The sequence below is a fragment of the Hippoglossus hippoglossus genome, chromosome 5 (genome assembly GCF_009819705.1).
Source record: "Hippoglossus hippoglossus isolate fHipHip1 chromosome 5, fHipHip1.pri, whole genome shotgun sequence".
NCBI lineage: Eukaryota > Metazoa > Chordata > Actinopteri > Pleuronectiformes > Pleuronectidae > Hippoglossus > Hippoglossus hippoglossus.
Window position 1 is genome coordinate 7,152,728 of NC_047155.1, and position 17,448 is coordinate 7,170,175.

Here is a 17,448-nt window from a genome sequence, read left to right on the forward strand (position 1 = left end):
CTCAATAATTATTAAGTTTGATTTCAAAATTATTTCATGTGTAAAAATGTCTTAAATATCAAAACTGAACTTTTCTGGCTGGATGCAGCCTCTCCGCACATTACGCGGAGAGACGGGTGAAGCAAATGAGCCGTCTTCACAGCATACGATCTCTTTTTTAAACAAAAGAAACAGTGATTCACTTCTCTTCACTTTAGCCATGGTCTGAGTTTGAGTGCTGAGTTAATATTGATCACAAATATGAACATAAAGGTCACCCTCCCTGTCCCCCTCCAGAAAAACAAACACTCCTATGTAACACGTATTCCTTTAGCATCCACTGACTCACAGTACAGAAACAATTCTTTTTTTTTTTTCTCTTTTCAATTAGGCTACATAACTCAAGGCAGAAAATAAGCACTGCTGTTGATTCACCCCACTTCTGGATCGTCTTAAGTGCAACCGAGCACATGTCTTCAAACACAGAGAAATAACAGGGGATCTCGTAAGGATTGGTAAAGCCTCGGCTTCACGTCAGGCCGCTAATGGTACAAGGCATCCTTAGTGTCAAAAGTCAGTTATAGATAGATGCTTGTAAGACCTGATTTTTTTTTTTTTACTGTGTAAGAAAACATAAAAAAGCAGAACTTTAATAATACGGTAACACAATAAACCTTCTCCCTGTACACTTGGACTGTAAAACATGGGACTATTTTTTTGTAAAACAACAGGCTACATGAAAATTAGTCATCCCACCCCGTTCCTCTTTGTGCCCAAATACAAAAACTGCCTCGAAATAGGTGTGAATCTGATGTTTCATTAGCTGCTTTCAGACATGCACTGAACTCCAGAGATCCTCCAGACATTCTCAGAAGGGGCTTGTATGTGTGAACGCAAATGTCCGAGTGAGAGCCTGCAGACTTTCTGCGGACCTTCTCCGGGTCAGCCCGCTAGTGAAAACTCTGCAGAAAGTCTGGAGGACCTGATGTGAGAACACAGCAGGAGATCCTCCGTAGGGATTCACCACGAGCGAGCGGGTGTGTTGATGACGTTTCTAACAAAAAACTAAAGAGAAAACAAATATCTCAGGATGAAGAAGCGAAGCCGTACACGTAGAAGACACCGACTACAATGTCAAAAGAGCTTTTGGTGACGAGGGGCCGACGCCGGTGTCGATGGGCTGTAAACAAAAACTAGAGATCTCCACAGCGGAATTAATACGTTACTACCTGCCTCTGGCCTGCAGCACCAGCCCTCACCTGAACGCTCCGGAGATTTCTGTGTTGTCTCTCAGCGGAGAATCTCCTGCTGCGTTGTTCGTCTGTGAAAGGAAACCTCCGGAGAAAGTCCGGATCAAATTCTCCGGACATCCTATTTCCAATTTTTTTCTTTTTTTTTTGACAAAATACACCTGTATGACTATTTTCTGTTCATTTAAAAACAAGAGGTAGTAATAAAAGGCAATTCAAAGTGGCAGGCAATGATATCTTTGGAGAAAAGGCACTTGCTTGCTTTCCTACGGCAACAACATCACTTGGCTCTGGATTTCCCCCTTCTGTGGTTCTGTTGTCTCGACCTTTTCATTCTGGCACACACACACTCCATTATTGCTCAGAGTGTATTCCCTCGGAAAACATCAGGGTTCTTCTCCGCCCACAAAACACATTCTCGCTCCCTCAATAAAAACATTTCGAGCTCCATCAGTTACCTTGGCAAAAGTGACCCACTTCATCTAAAGCATGTTTGAACACATGGAAAAAATAGCTATAGTTGTTCGAAAAATCCGTAATTCTTCAAAAATTTCTTTGCGCGTCGGCACGTTGAGTATCACTCTTTTGTTTCCTCGTGAATGAATCTGTCCTTGTTAGTTCGGTCTATCATCGTTTGAATGTTTTCTTCTGGTTTTTTTCCTGGATGGTTGAGCTGGTCGAAGAGAGATTGTGTCACGCTTTGTGTCTGGCTTTTCCCCAAACCTCCCTGAAAGAGCTGTTAGTCTTTGACAAGTCTGTAGACGTGGTACTGAGCTCCGTGTTCGCTCGTGGAAACCTCAAACACAAACGCTATACAGAGCAGGGTCTCCTGGGTGTCACGGTTCGTCACCACCTGCAGGGCGAGAACGTAAAAAGGTCAAAGGGGAAACAGGAAGTCGCACATTCTGTTTAGTATTTGTTAAAAGAATAGTTTGACATTTTGACTCTCGTAATCACGTTTAGCAAAATCCGCCTACCAGCCCCTCTATGCTAACCCTACCTCCTCCATGTTAGTGAATGGGGCACTGATGCTGTAATAATAATTTTTCTGATAAGTTTGGACAATGGGAGGAAGTGGAGACGCGTCGTCCATCTTTACTTACGGTCTAGGCTTCATGTTAACTTGCGGTAAAGACAGTGAATATTTGTTCTTCCCCAAAAAATGCCAAACTATTCTTTCCACAATCAAATCATATAATCAACTGTGTTTTACCTGCAGGATGGTGAAGTTTTCAAGAACACTGTTCATCATGTATTTTTCAGGCAAGTGTTTGAGTTTGTGGATGAAGTTGATCATGTACTCGCACATCGGAGAGCGGTGGATCCTGTAAACACACTTTCCTCCTTCCAGACGGGCGTACTCTGTCTGCAACACACACACACACACACAGGACAGCAGTGAGTTTAAATCAAGTTTCCGTCCTGTTTGGTCCATGATCACATTCCTCAGTGTATCTTTCACCTCTACTTTCTCGACAACCTGCTTGCCGAACGAGCAGACTTTGGTTGAAACGGTGATCGTCATGTTCTCAATGCTGCTGTACTGGCTGCTGACACCGTAGAAAGAGCCGGGGCCGTCCTGCATGCCGCTGCTGTTCAGGTCCGCCTGCAGAGCGCACAGATTATATGAGAGATCGGTTCGATTATCAGATCATTAGAGAGCATTACATGTTTTCTCACATTCTATACACTACAAAAGCACCCTTCATACATAACATGCAGCTCAACGTGCTTTACAATAAGATCAAAGACAGATAGATCAGACAAGACAAAAACACATCAGAGCATAATAGCCTTGAAGAATTATCAGCTATTTTTGTTTCTGTTACAAAAAACAACACGGGCAAGAGACAAACAGGAAGTGAAGTGCAGCATACACGATGAAGCAATGTACTGTGCAGAGCCTCGTCAACAACCTCAAGATAGAGTCCCTCACTAATACAAACACCATTGTGTTGCAGGAAAAGGAAGTGGTTTTCAGAAGCTGTATTTCATTACCACAGGTCACTGAAGCCATGAGTCACTGTGAGAAAATAGCTGCAGAGGTCTTTGGAAGTGTTGACGTGTAGCTTCCACTTCACAAAGGAGGAGGAAATTCGATTGGATACAATGAATTCATGAAATCTAATCTATCGCCTTTTGCATTTGAAGTGTTTTACATGAGAAAGTGAGACAGATGTTCGAGATGGGTGTTCGCTGCACGTAAAGAAGATTTCAATGTGAGGAAAAAGCCAAAGGACATAATGGAAGACAAATGTTCAAGAACATCTAAAAACTGGCAGATGGTGACGACTCACCCAGAATTTAACTAGGAAGAAAGCGTTCTGAGGGCCTTTCTCATAAAGCTCTTTGAGCCCGCCCTTCTTCTCAGGGAACTTGTCGTAGATCTGCCGGATGTCCACCGCCTCGAGCAGCGGGTCGCTGTACGAGGGGTTGGTCTGTCCAATGTGGACAAACAGATGTTTGCTGTACTGTGGTGGACAGAGACAAAAGAAACAAGCAGTTTCAAGGTTGAGCTGCAAAAAGTTCTGTAAAGAGACACTGCATTGACTTTTGATGGTTTCCGACATGAGATCTCTACAATAGACCATTTGAAGATTCTGCCCTTCTTAGACTTTGCTTTATATGAGACACTCGAGATTAGAGATGCTCGTCCGACACCAGAATTGTCTTTAAAAAAACTCCTGTGACGTCTTTCTCTGCAGGAAGCTTTAACTCACGTTGTCTGGGTCTCTCTGAACCTCCATGAAGGCCGAGTACTCCAGCATCCGCAGCTTAGAGGAGGCGATGGTCCGGTCCTGCCACACTGGCACTGCTGTGGCAGATGGTGCAGGAGGAGGCGCCAAGGACTCATAACCTGAACCACCCACACACACGCCCACACCCACAAACACACACAGGAATAAGTCACTGTGATCGTGCGCTGTCATTTCCAGGTCACCCACATGTTTGGTTGCATACTCACTTGGTATGGACTGTGGTAAAGGACCTGATAGGCTTGGGTACGGCGGCTGTGCAAAAGTTTTGATACTGAAAGACAGTGAATAACATGATGACACAACGATATATAAACCAAATAGTGACATTGAATAATAATCTGATGCTTGTGGCACATGGGGTTTTTAATATATCTGTATTTTTGATAGAAGTCTTCCAGTTAGTGTCTCGGTGTAAGCATGTGTTGCTGCACCAGCTAGGCGTGAGTCCACCTGCTTCATTGTTTCTTAATGATGCAAAACAGCATCAATTATGGTTTTAATGACAACAAAATTAAGAATAAAATCTAATTAAACATTTGCAGAGTTTCTTACTTTTTCCCTGATCTCAAATTATCAAAAGAAGATTAAGTTTACATCAAATTTGAAGCAGTTAATTTGCTTGGTTTACATCAGTGCAGGAAACATACAGTAACATACAGTGTAGAGGAGGAGTTAGTTGTACTGTGTGCTCATTGCTGGACCACGGCTAGGGGGAACTTACGAATGGCTGGAGCGGCCAAGCCCAGGAGGCCTTCCCGGGTTGAGATCTAGAACCAGCCTGGTGTGCAAAAATATGGTCTGTTAATCATGCCTTCCAATACCCACCTGACATTACACCTAACCTCACTGGGTTAAGCATTTACTCGTCAATAGCAACAGTCTTTACAATATACACCACGGTGGGTCCCACCAGATAACATGTGGGGGGTTTACTTACTCCTGAGAGGGTCCCGGCTGTCCTGGGATGGGACCAGGCCAGAACTGGAGAGTGAAAAATAAACAACTGTCAGTAGCTGCTTCAAATTAAAGTTAATATTTCCTAACAGTTCCTTGGGGGAGGTCTCACTCTGTGCTGTTGGTAGGGGGCAGGAGGCAGCGGCGGAAGGTGGTTCTTTATCATACTCGGTGAGACGATCTGTGCAGACGACAGTGCTGCCATGTTCTGCAGGGCTTTGTCTTTAGATGCCTGATCCTACAAACAGAGATGAGGGGAGTCAACCACAAGGTGGCGCCATAACCTAAACATGTATCCATTGCTTTGCATGATCCTGAATGATTAATGGTTGAGTCTATTTACAGCTATCGAAAAACATCTGATTGTAAAATCAATGCATTTTATAGTCTAACAGTCATAGTAAATTCAGGTTTAGCGTAAAATTCAATAAAAACTCTAAATGGAAGATAACACTGATGTTTTAATGATGTTCAAAGAGCAGCTGGACACATGGAAGCGAAGAGAAGAACTGAGAAAATGAAGCAACGTAAACCCAACGATTCAAACTGAGGGTGTGAAGGTGTGTTATCAGAATCACCACAGGAAGAAGAGAATAAATAAAGTAAACGCACTGGCTTGGAATGGAATGCAGTTTTGTTTTCACGTTACGTCTGAGAGTAAATATCCACAAATTCAAGTTTAACCATGCGGATGGAAGTCATGAGATAAGCAGCACAACAAAGCAAACAGATTCATGTCCACGCTGCACGGCACAGTTTATCATCTACAAACACATCTGAGCAGTTTACTTTCATTTCAATATTTTCAAACTTCATCACATCCGCCAAGGAGGCTATGTTTTCATCTTCATGTGTTGGTTTGTTAGCAGGATTATGAAAAACTACTCATCCGATTTCCTTGAAATGTTCTAGAGGGGTGGAGCATGACCCGAGGAAGAACCCATACAATTTTGGTGCAGATGCAGGAATTTTTTTCTTTTCTCTTTCTTTAACTTTGCAAAATGGGGCATTTTGCAGCATTTTTGCTGATCTCTCAGAGAATAATTCATAGATCTTGATGAATAAAAAAATCAGGCATGTTTAGGGGACTGATATTTATGAGTGTGTGCAATTTGTTGCAGATCCAGATAAAAATCCAGATCAGGTTAATTCTGAATTCATATGGGGACTGTTGGGCCTTGGCGGCGGTTTGCTCCCTACTCAGAGCCCCGCTCGTTAAAAATGCATCCTATTGCTCTTTTTTAATGTTTTTTAAATAATGCATTTGAGCTAATTCAGTGATTAATTCTGAGATTGAAAGACAGATGCCTCAGAAGCGAGACCCCAAATCAAAAAGGGACACCTTGTGCAAAGCAAGCAAGACTTTGGCTTTTGGCCGCGGCTGAGGGGGATTGCACTACGTCAGGCAGGATGCGCAGCAGCACTGGGTTCAAAGCGTGACTGTTTCCTGAGCATTGCTTCATTATGGGATAGCGATGGGGGGGGGGGAGAGGCCATGCCAGCAGAGGGCCATAGCAAGGGGACAGTGCACTGGTGCTGCCAAACAAAGGGGAGCAGGGAAGCATATTGCACAAGTCGGATTCACTTACCAAATTCATCGCCTGAATCAAAAAAGAGAGAAACCATTAGTGCTGTGCAGTTTTAACGATGAGTTAAGATTAGTTTAAGAGTTTTGTTTGAGATAAGAGAAAAAACAACTGAAGTTTCTCTTATCTTTCTCAAACTGTAGACATGGTTTTTAAAAACTCATAATTCACACCATGAATAACAGTTTGCTCTGGTTTAGACGTTATGACGGTAAATTAAAGATATATTTCCAAACTATTAATCACACATTTTTTTACTTTTGAATACAGCAAGTTTCCCGAATTGTCTACAGCACATGTAATACGACATATATGATTGAAATAATGCAGTATATATGTATATATATATATAAAAACATTTAATTGGACAAGAGTAAAATGTTGAAATAATTGCAAGTAATTCAACATATGTTTGCACAAAAGAAGGCAAAGGATAAAGACATATTTTGTGACTTTCTGATAAAATTCTGTATATAACTGGGGACCACTTGAGTAATAATTCAACAGAAAGAAAATGATGCAAATAGTCAAATAATTCAAATCCTCAGAGGTTGATTTTTGCACAAGCCTTCAGTGTGGTATATAGATGGCTGGTGCACTGAGACATTTTTCCTTCATGTTTGTTCAGCTGATGCTACAAATTTACTTTATGACCACGAGCCATTTGATCTTAAAAGACATCAACTTAAATGCCGAGTAAATCCCTGAGCAGAGCAATGGCTACAACGGCATTACCAGATGCACCACATGATGATTAATGCTTAAGAGCTCCAAGAACAGAGTTACAGCAGTGACCAAACTATCAGACCAAGTTGAAATCATGAAGCATAATAAAGTTTAAGATGAACACATGAGGATAAAATGATTTTATAAATAATCAAACAGATGTCCAATCAAATATGTCATGTTTTGTGAAGGAATGAGGATGTGTGTGCAAAAAAAGAGTAGTCACAGAAAGAACAGAACAAATCATGATTAACCCCTTCAAGCAGATCAAAGTCACCGCGCAGCATTTTTAGGCCCTTTTAAGTACATAAAACATGATTTAAGAACACAACACTGCCTCCTGTTGGTTATAACATATTAGATGAAGAAGGCTGAACACACAGTTTTTGATTTCTGCAAACATTTCTGATTCCATGATCTGAAAGTAAATAAGAGCAGGAATGATTCGGTCACAGTTTCTCTAACAGGACAGAGAGGAAAGAAGTGTAACTAAAATCTACTTGATGATTTGTAAGTGATGTGAGAAATCAGTTTCCTTTCCTTGTAGATCATCACACTAACTACAACTTGGTGGACTGACACCACTGAAAGGTTGGTTAATTTATCTCGGTGTGACACCAGGTGCATTAGTCTGCATGAAGGGGTTAATCTATGTTGAAGTCAGCGCTACAAATGCCACAAAGTCTCTGTATTTACTTGTGTCTGATTTATGGACTGTGTACAGAACATGGAAATATGCAAAAACCATAAAATAAGCATGAACAGACCAGAAGTACTGGAAGTCAAAAGAAGAAATACGGTAATCAAAGATTAATCTTAATTAATGTCCAGTTTTACTAAAGACATTACAAACAGACACATTAGAGGAACTTGAAGTAGCAACTACAGTTTTAGGGAAAGGTTTTAGAGCGAGTTTTAGAGAAAGAAGAAGTCTAAGAGAAGTAGAGTTTGCTGCGGAGGCAGAGAAAGAGCTGTAGCATCATGCAGCTGAACAACCTTTCACTGGGCTCATCATAACAACCTGTGTGGGCAGAAGCTTCAGAATCAACTATTCTACTTTAAACAGTTCTACTTTAAAGATTAGGGCCCATAATTAATGCAGCTCAGACCTACGGTAGAAGTTAAAAAGCTTTGACTGTTGCACTGTGTACCTCATGCATGATACCAGAGCAGGACTGGGGTTATTTTTCTATTCTCAGAGATTTTAGCAACTAGTTGTTACACTGGGATTCTTGCTTGCCAAGCTTGCGTCCACTTATCCAGCAGGAAGTGGCCTCGCATCAGCACAGAGACTGATAATACGCACAGATTAACTGGTTAGTGCAAAGCCAAGCCTATACAAGCCCCGCCGAGCCCGCGGTGAAGCGCATACCTTTAGCTTTGACTGGATCTCGCGAGATTTTCTCCGGGCGAGAACCTGCAAGTGGCTAGAAACCTGCACAGAAGAATAGCCAAGAGGAGGGAAGAGGAAAAGGAGACAGGGAGAAGAAAAGACAAGGGAAGAAAAGAAAGAGAGAAGCCGTAACCAAAGAGGAAAGGGACGCTCAGTCAGTGGTTGCCGTGAGGCAGGTTGGCGGCACCTACCTTTATACCAGCCTGGTATTCACGAACTTTCTTCCGCGCTAACACCTGTATGTGACTAGACACCTAAAGGGGTGTGAGACAGTTTTTTGAGCGTAAAAACAACATTCACTCACATACATGCGCGCGCACACACACACAGACACACACACACACACATATGCATGCAGGCGCAGACTTGTATTCACACAAACACAAAATCACACACACACTTACAGTAATAACACACACATTAGGAGTTCTTATCAGTACATGCTGTGGCTAAACATGATAACAAGATAAATATTTTCACATCAGTCAACATTGATAATGATCATGATAAATATCACGTTATTATTTATTTTAAACTTCAAACTTTTTTTCTCCTGAGTGAAGGATTTAGTTTAAACTTCCTCTTTATGAGCAGTGACAGACAAACATTTGATAAACAGCAAAACATTTGACAAATCTGAGGTCGATCATTTATGTGTTATATGTATAAACATTATATTGATACTTACTGGACTTTTGTTATAATGCTAGTGATGAAAAATGATTTATATCGTTTTATCAACCAGTGTTAATACGTTCAAACTAAAATAGATGATTTAAAGGATGTGCTGGTGATATTCTATATTTTTCTTCATATCAGATCCCACGAAAAACCCAAAACCAACAATAACTTGATACAACAACATTTTTGATCCTGATATATCTTATTGCTTTGTCCCATGGATCTTGACTGCTGCCAAAATCTCATTAAAATGATGTATGACACACGTTTTCTCTTAAAATCTCATGGAGTGCTTGTGGTGACATTTATTTTGATTCCTCACACATGATGCTGAGAGACAGTTAATAACAGTGTTGGTTTGGGCTTTTAAAGGGACTTGTTGACAATAAGAAATACATATAACTAAACCAACTTGTAAACCGACATTTTGTGTTGAGGCACAAGGAATTAGCTGCTGAAGTTACACATTTTCATTAATCTAGTGCCATTTTTATTACGACTATTCGACTGGTGATGTCAGTAACTTAAACCAAACACATGCATGACTGTTGTAATTCAGTCATCAGCGTGAGTAAAGCTTGTTTACCTGTTTTCTTGTGCGGGTTTTGCCTGTCCTCAGCTTGATGTACCTTGCTATCAATTCATTGCGACCTGCAACCAAAAAAACAAAAGAAAAGAAGGTCTCAGACTGAACAAGAAAACAAAATAGAATGTCAGTCTGTACACATCTTAAATTACAACAAGCCACATCACATTTCTCAGCTACATGGTGGTGGTAGTTACAGGTTTGTAGCCCCATTTGCTTCCATGCAGCAGCTATAAAAAAATATTATAAAACCAACTTTAAATCCTCTAGAACCAGATCTTTATTTGGATCCATACAAAATTCCACAAACTCACTGATACTAACTCTTAAAAAAGTCAGACGTTTTTCAGGATTAATACACAATTCTCTGAGAAATTAACGAAAATGTTGTGTAGCAATGTTAAAGAAAAATGTATCTTGGATCCACCTCCTGATCTGGATTTGCTCAAAAATGTAATGTGTTCTTCCCTGACTCATATCGCATCCTCCCACCAAGTTTCATGGTTACCAAGGGTCAAATCTTAAATTCTATCAAGCCAAGCCAGTTTGCACACGCTCATAGATATCAGTCCCCAGTGTATCTGATTTATTCTTCAAGATCTGACTCATAATTTCTTGGGAAAAATGTCATAAAAAACCCTCCTATCTTGCAATGTTAAAGAAAAACGAATAAAAAGACCGGATCTGCCTCCCCAAACGACACAGACACATCACCTCATAGGCGAAGGTAACGAGAGACAGATCAGTGATAATACCCTAAAGTGGACAGAAGGTGGCGCTCTAGTTAAACCTTGGAATACGTGTGTCACGTCAAGAGGAGCAGCAGTGTGACCTTTTCCCAGAGCTCCTCAGACCCAGGGCAAACCGCCTTTGACCATCGGCCATGAGCCACAATGACACCTCTGTCTCCTACAGCAGAGGTTTTTAAAAAATCAAAGTTTCATATAAGGCTGGTTTCTGTTTTGGTTCTGTTTCCCCCCCCAACGTTTCCACCGACTCGTTTCACACATCCCTATTGTCTGCTCACATGGCCCCGTCGCCTAATTACAGAGAGTGCTTAGAAAACAGAACCATGTTTTTCATGACATAACATCTACTCTCGACATTCTGCACAAACAGGTTGTGCAGGGAACAGGCTGCTGTTCCCCGGGGCCTCCGTGGGTCCCTTCTTCACGTCCAGTAGCCGAGCATGTGCTCCGGAGTGCGGGCCCGGGGTTCGAGCAGAAAATCATCTTTAGTGTGTGAGAAGTGCAAAATGCATTATAATGTTGCCTCGAGGGGGGAAAAGTCGGTCCATCGGTCTTTTTCACGTCTCCTCGCTGCCAAGTCACGCTTACTGGGTTTCTGCGGATGAGCGTTGGGGCCAAAGGGAGAGGTTGAACCGCTGTATCATTATGAATAATGACCTCAACTCTCCCAAAGTTGCTGACAGGAAAATTTTTCACCAACGAAAACTGGTCAAGATGTGTTTTCCTCGAACACACACACACAGACACTCACAATAGACTGAGTGTCTCGGACGTCTAGGGTTTAACAGCTCTGGGTCCCCAGACACATAATGACAGGAGGAACAAGTCCTGTTTGTTCACACACTCTTTAGCGTTTGGCCTCCAGAAGGCCCTTAGTGCAATTACCATAAAAGTACTGAAGGCCACCTCCAGCAGGCTCGCAGGCCTCGCCAGGCTCTCCAACCAGTCGGCCCGGCGGTCAGCCAGCAGGGCCGAGCTGTCTGCCGATACCGAGGTGGCCCCTCCCCCTCCGCCCTGGGCCAAGGATGGACACGCCCGCTCCAGCGCCTCCGCATTCCTCGCATTCCTCTGAGCCTGTCACATCTGTGCTAGCCAGTCTGATTGGCCCAGGCCTGCGAACACAGCCAGAGCTCGGGCCAACGCACACATGCTCTTATGCACTCCTTCCAGCCCTGGGAGTAGCAGGGGTTACAGCCGGGCTCAGGGCCATTAAGGTTGGGGTAGGGGGTCGACAGTCAGAGGGGGGCAGCTGCTGCAGTAACTCTCAGAAGAAACACAAAGCCATAACTGACTCTGCCAACAACTGCCACCTGGCAGCAGAGCAGCCCCTTCTCCCAAAACAACACCACTGTGTGACCCTGCGCTCAACGGACAGCAGCACCTGCTGTCGACCATCCCAGCAGAGGATGGCAGAGGGAGAACAATGCCAGTCCGACCCCCACCCAACTGTCAGACTCAATCTCTTCAGCTGAGGGGCAGAGGGAAAAACATTATATTGTCCCGTCCCCACCGCAGAGCTCTGCTCTGAATTTCACACATATCTCATTGCAACGCACTGGAGATACAGTGTGAACTCGTTTGTGAAGGTTTGACTGATAAAGACAGGAGTTTTGTACAGAGCTGGTCAAACTGTGAGTTTCAGTTTCTGGCTGCGGCCGAGTGAAACCAAGTTAAATCTGTTTTTAGTTTAGAATTTCAGTCATTATTGTCCCTGAGGAGTGACACAGAAAAGACAGAAACTGTCACAGCTAAATTATTATTTATTGCAACAAACTAAAGAGATTAGAATGATTGCAATATTCATAGATAAGCTGTACCAGTTAAATGCAGAACGAGGAAGGGGCCCAATTCTGTGATTATTCAAAGCCAGCATCTCTAATCAATTAATCAGATTTCTAGACAGCAGACTAAAAACTTTTTTCCCCTGTATTATAACAACATGGGCCTCAGTGATGACTCTGTACTGCCTGGTAAATAACAAATGTGTTTTGTTCATCTGATGGATGGTGAAGTTCTGCGGTCGTGAGCTGAGACGACGTCTCCAGTTTCTCACAACATCTGGTTGCTTTTGTGATATGTTAAATCGCTGCTTTTTGTTTGATGCGACGTACAGTCGCGCTGCAAATAAGCGGTGTTTGAGTTCAGAAGTTTCAAATAAACTTTTATGAAGTCGAACAATATAATGACTTGGAAACTGAAATGGAAAAGGTCACAATCTCAGGCACTGCACTTTTTTTCTGGCTTTGAGGAAACAGACAAACTGGTTCATGATACAACAGAGTGATGATTTGCATAAAACGTTCCAGTCCTAAACAATAGAGAGAAATAGAAACAATAGAAACAAATAATAAAAAAGTTCTAGGTTAATAAAATCTGAGGGGGCCAAGAAATCAAAAGCTGCTGCTGGACATTATTCACTTTTAAAATAAAATCATAACCTTCAGGATATCTAAAAAGACGGTCTCGGGACTTCAAAGCAGCAGCTGCACGGTGGACACATGCACATTTTCTGGAAATTCACTTCTTTTGCCAACTGCAACTGGTTATTTTAGCTGATCGTACTTTTTTAGACGCTGCTCTCAATGACAACAACGCAGCAGAATTTTGTTTTATCAAGGACAAGACTCTGTGTGTGTCGTCATTCTGCAGCCGCCGCGATCCAGCTCAGGCTCGACATGGGGGGGGGGGGGGGGGGGTCGTGGAGACGGTGAAAAGGCCGACCCACACGGCAGGGGATCATGACAGGTGCACACAAACAGACACACAAGACAATCGCATGCACAGCCCTGCTTGTCCTCTGCCTCTAATCCCCCCCCCCCCCCCCCCCCCCCCCCCCCCCCCACACCCACACCCACACCCACACACACACACACACACACACACAGACAGACACACACTTCCATCTCCCTCTCTGTGAGCGGCTCATGATTCCCTGGTTGATTGCTCAACACCCACTCACATCGCTGCAGGCTGCCCTTCTTCACCTCTCCCCCTGACGGGACACGCCTCTCTCTTTTTCTTTTTCACTACATGACCGCTGGAATTTTCCACTTCCACGCGAAGATAGTGAGCGAAAAGGTAATCTCTCCTCACCCTCAGCGAGCTCCCCCCCCCTCCTCCTCCTCCTCCTCCTCGTCCTCCTCCTCCTCCGTCTCTCCCCCTGAACCCGTTCTCCACCCTTATTCTCTCTCCCCACCTCCCTTTTCATAACATTGAGGTAATCCTAAATTGCTAACATACTGCTCAGCCATGACTGAAAACATTCCTAGCATCTCAGCGAGGGGGCTGACAGGGAAGCACCAGGCGTGCTCAGTCATCATTACAGACCCCCCCCACCCCCCCATCAACCCCCTTTTCCCTCTATTGCACCTTTTCCACGCATGTTTTCTCACAGGCACCGAACCCGCTGTTAAAGTCTTGCCGTGGCTCTCAAAAGGTCACAACTGACACAGGCCTCCCTCTCTCTCTCTCTCTCTCTCTCTCTCTCTCTCTCTCTCTCTCCAGCACCTAAATCTTCCCTCGCTTTGCTTTCTACCCACAATGCTTTGCAGAGTAGTGACAGCTGCAGGGCTGAGAGAGAGAGGGAATAAGAATAAAAGAGAGAGAGAGAGAGAGAGAGAGGGGTGTGTGCGCTCGGGGTTTGACACACCTGTTGAGGCCAGAAAACGCAGGTGAACAACATGTCAGCACAGCCCCACAGCAGAACAAGACAGGCCACATTTTTTCAGACACACACACACACACACACACACACACGCATCTTTTCGAAGACACTTCCTCTGAACGTAGTGGCCTTATATGTGCCAACTATTTCACTCTACCGGGAACAAAAGTCTCGGAGCTACAGCTATGCTCTAAATGTTTTGTTTTTTTTAAACTTCAAACGACACCGTAGATCATCACGTCCAGTACCAGTTATTATTTTAAACCTCTAATTGAGTGTTCATCACGCTGCATGAGAAATACCGAAAAGAATCAAAGGTTTATTTTCTCTCATTCTAATTAAATATGCCACAACGAGTGATGGGGCCGTTAATCAAATCAAAATCATTTATAGTTTTCATAACTACTATAAGTACCGATGTATAATTATCAGGATATTAAATGTCACAATGTAGGAGTTGCTGGGACGAACTAGACGGAGAACGACACTTGATGAACAGCAAAACATTTTATAAATGATGTGTTATATGATCTCAATGTGCTCAGAAGAGGCATAAGCATTAAAGCGATACAGCTTATGTATGAAATCTTTGTTATGTGCATCTAGCAAATGTGAATTTGAATGTAAATAAACTTCTTCTAACATTGATGTTAATACTAAATACAAAACATTTAATGATGTATGGAAATACTCCGAAAATTTGAAATTTGGTGATGATGCAAATTATGTTGCGATAATTATTGATTATTGTTTTATTGCCCTGCCCTAGTACAACCAGCAGCTAGTTAGCTTAGCTTAGCATGAACACAAGGAAAAAACTAGCCTGACTTATAGGTAGCAAAATCAGCTTCTACCAGCCAATCAAAAGCTCAATGATTGTTTTACATGTGTGCATTTATTTTAATATTTTACGTCAATTTTCTTTTCTTAATTCAAGTTCCATTTTGGGTTTTAGTTGTGTTTAATGTTTTTTTGTAGTTACTTACAAGTTAAATTGTAGTTTAACTGGAAAATATCATATGGGTTTGATAACGACATTGTAGGAGTCATTGCTAATTTTTTTTTAAATATATACATTAGCCAATATATCAGATTTGGACATTTTTAGTGCCTCATGTAATCACAAGCATCGGCCCAGAAAAATGCAATTCATTCAGGCTGTAGTGCACAAGCACAATATACTGATAACATACATCGGACTTATGATATAAAGCAGAGTGCGTTAAGAACAAGGAGCTGACGTGCAGTAACAGATGTCGCCTGTTTAAACTGTTACAACTGTGATTACGTCACCAACTGGAGTTTAGCTTCTTTATGTGTTGCTCATGTTCAGAAACAAACTGCAGCGATTATTAACATGTGGCGTTTATTAAAAAATATGAGCGTTTCTCTCTTTTGAACTCTTTGTCACCCCTGAGCTGCGTAAATGACTGGCAACGCTGCTGGGAAGTCTAGACAGGTTAGTGGAGCGGAGAAGTACACATATATACAACAGTCCTCGCGCTAATGGAAATTTGCAAAAAAAAAAAGGTTTTCCCACCAACTGGGAGAATAAAAAAGAACTCCTGGCAGAGAAAGAGTGATATTCCCAATGGGAGGGATGACTTGCCTGCGTTTGGAGGCCACTGGAAGTCTGAGACTGCAAGGTAGACAGTATTACATACAGTGCAATCGTTAACATTCCCCTAACCTCACGTCAGGGAAGCTTTTAGATGTCTGAGGTAATCACCTTGTGAGAGGGCTTCTTCTGGGGCATGCCTTGGCTCTGGCAGCGGAGCCTCAGATGACTTAGTGTAAATGGAGAGGGTGTTTACTGCTCTCGAAAAAAACAGGCCTCTAAAAGGGGTCCCGAAAGTTTGTCGCTAAGGCGGCAGGTCTGTGCGCCGCTCCGCTCTCTTTGTTGACGTTCTCATGACAAATGTCCGCAGCTCGGGACTCTGCACTGCTCCGCTGCACGGGTTGGAAGAGTTATCTGGGCTTTAATTAAAAGATGGCTGCAGTGGTTCATGCTGCAGGTCTTTACACAAACCCTCAGCTTAAAGTAGGTTGTAAACTATTTTGTTAAATTATTTTACGATAACTGTCCCCAAAATGAAAATTGGAATCTAAATATAATGAATCACATCCATGACTAAATAAGAAAATTCTAACTATAAACAGACTGCACATGTTATTAGTCAAAAAGTTTATTGATATTTTATATTTCTAGTTATTTGCTTTTATTCATTTCCTCAGTTTTTAACCTAGGTTAGTTATCATTACTATTATAATCTCCACAAAGGAGGATATGTTTTCATCTGTATTTGTTATTTAGCAGGATTACGCAAAAACTACAGAACGGATTTCCACGACAATTGGTGGAAGGATGTGGTTTAGGTCAGGAAAGAACTCGTTAAATTTTGGTGTGGATCCGGATCCAGGAATCTTTCCTCACTTTCTTTAACATTGAGTGAAAGGGTGTTTTTATCATTTTGTCAATTTCTCAGAAAATAATTCATGGATCTTGATGAAAACAATCCGACATGTTTAATAGATTGATATATAGTGAGCGCAATTTGGTGCGCATCAAAATAAAAACCGTGATTCCGTGAATTTAAATATAGTTTGATAAGGGGGCTGTTGATTCTGATGTGCTTTACTGAGTGACATTCTTGTTGTTAGTTTGGATATTTATAATTTTTTTTATATGTAAAAAAACTTTTCACATCTGTTTCTCTGGATTGCAACTAATTCATTTCACAGCTGATTAATATGTTAAATGTTTTTACGATCAATCAATTGTTTATGCATTAAATACCAGAAAATTATGAAAAATGCAGATCGAGTCCAAATCCCAAAATATATAAGCAGCGAATTGTCATTGCTGCACCCAGCAAATGTTTGACATTACTACTTGACAAATTATATGTTTTTTATTCTGTTAAATTATTGATTTATTTATCAATTCACACACTTGTTTCCTCACTACTAATCCACTTAAGCCAGGTTCAGAAGCTGCCACTGTAGCTGAGTAATCTCAGGTATGTGCTTGTCCTTGAATATGAAAATGTGACGAATTAGAGGTTGAGATTCCATCTCAGTGAAATCACACCAAAAGAATCCCATTGCAGAGAAGCCAACC

At 42.1% G+C, this 17,448-nt stretch overlaps 1 protein-coding gene across 6 annotated transcripts in view; it reads right to left on the reverse strand.

The window, feature by feature from the left end:
- Positions 1-1,794: 1,794 nt before the first annotated feature.
- The window catches only part of tead3b (TEA domain family member 3 b), a 31,152-nt gene continuing 15,498 nt past the window's right edge, over positions 1,795-17,448 (reverse strand). The window contains exons 3-14 of one of the 6 annotated variants that reach the window (XM_034585245.1): positions 9,915-9,979; positions 8,627-8,689; positions 6,532-6,543; positions 5,055-5,180; positions 4,926-4,969; positions 4,710-4,766; positions 4,195-4,259; positions 3,950-4,086; positions 3,527-3,700; positions 2,692-2,835; positions 2,443-2,595; positions 1,795-2,082 (exon numbers count right to left, since the gene is read on the reverse strand). In XM_034585245.1, the coding sequence (XP_034441136.1) occupies positions 1,969-2,082; positions 2,443-2,595; positions 2,692-2,835; positions 3,527-3,700; positions 3,950-4,086; positions 4,195-4,259; positions 4,710-4,766; positions 4,926-4,969; positions 5,055-5,180; positions 6,532-6,543; positions 8,627-8,689; positions 9,915-9,979 (1,154 nt within the window). In that variant the 3' untranslated portion in view covers positions 1,795-1,968. Of the gene's footprint in view, positions 2,083-2,442; positions 2,596-2,691; positions 2,836-3,526; positions 3,701-3,949; positions 4,114-4,192; positions 4,260-4,709; positions 4,767-4,925; positions 4,970-5,054; positions 5,181-6,531; positions 6,544-8,626; positions 8,690-8,838; positions 8,902-9,914; positions 9,980-17,448 lie in introns of all 6 variants that reach the window. The other 5 variants (XM_034585241.1, XM_034585244.1, XM_034585240.1 and 2 more) reach the window with 5 other exon arrangements.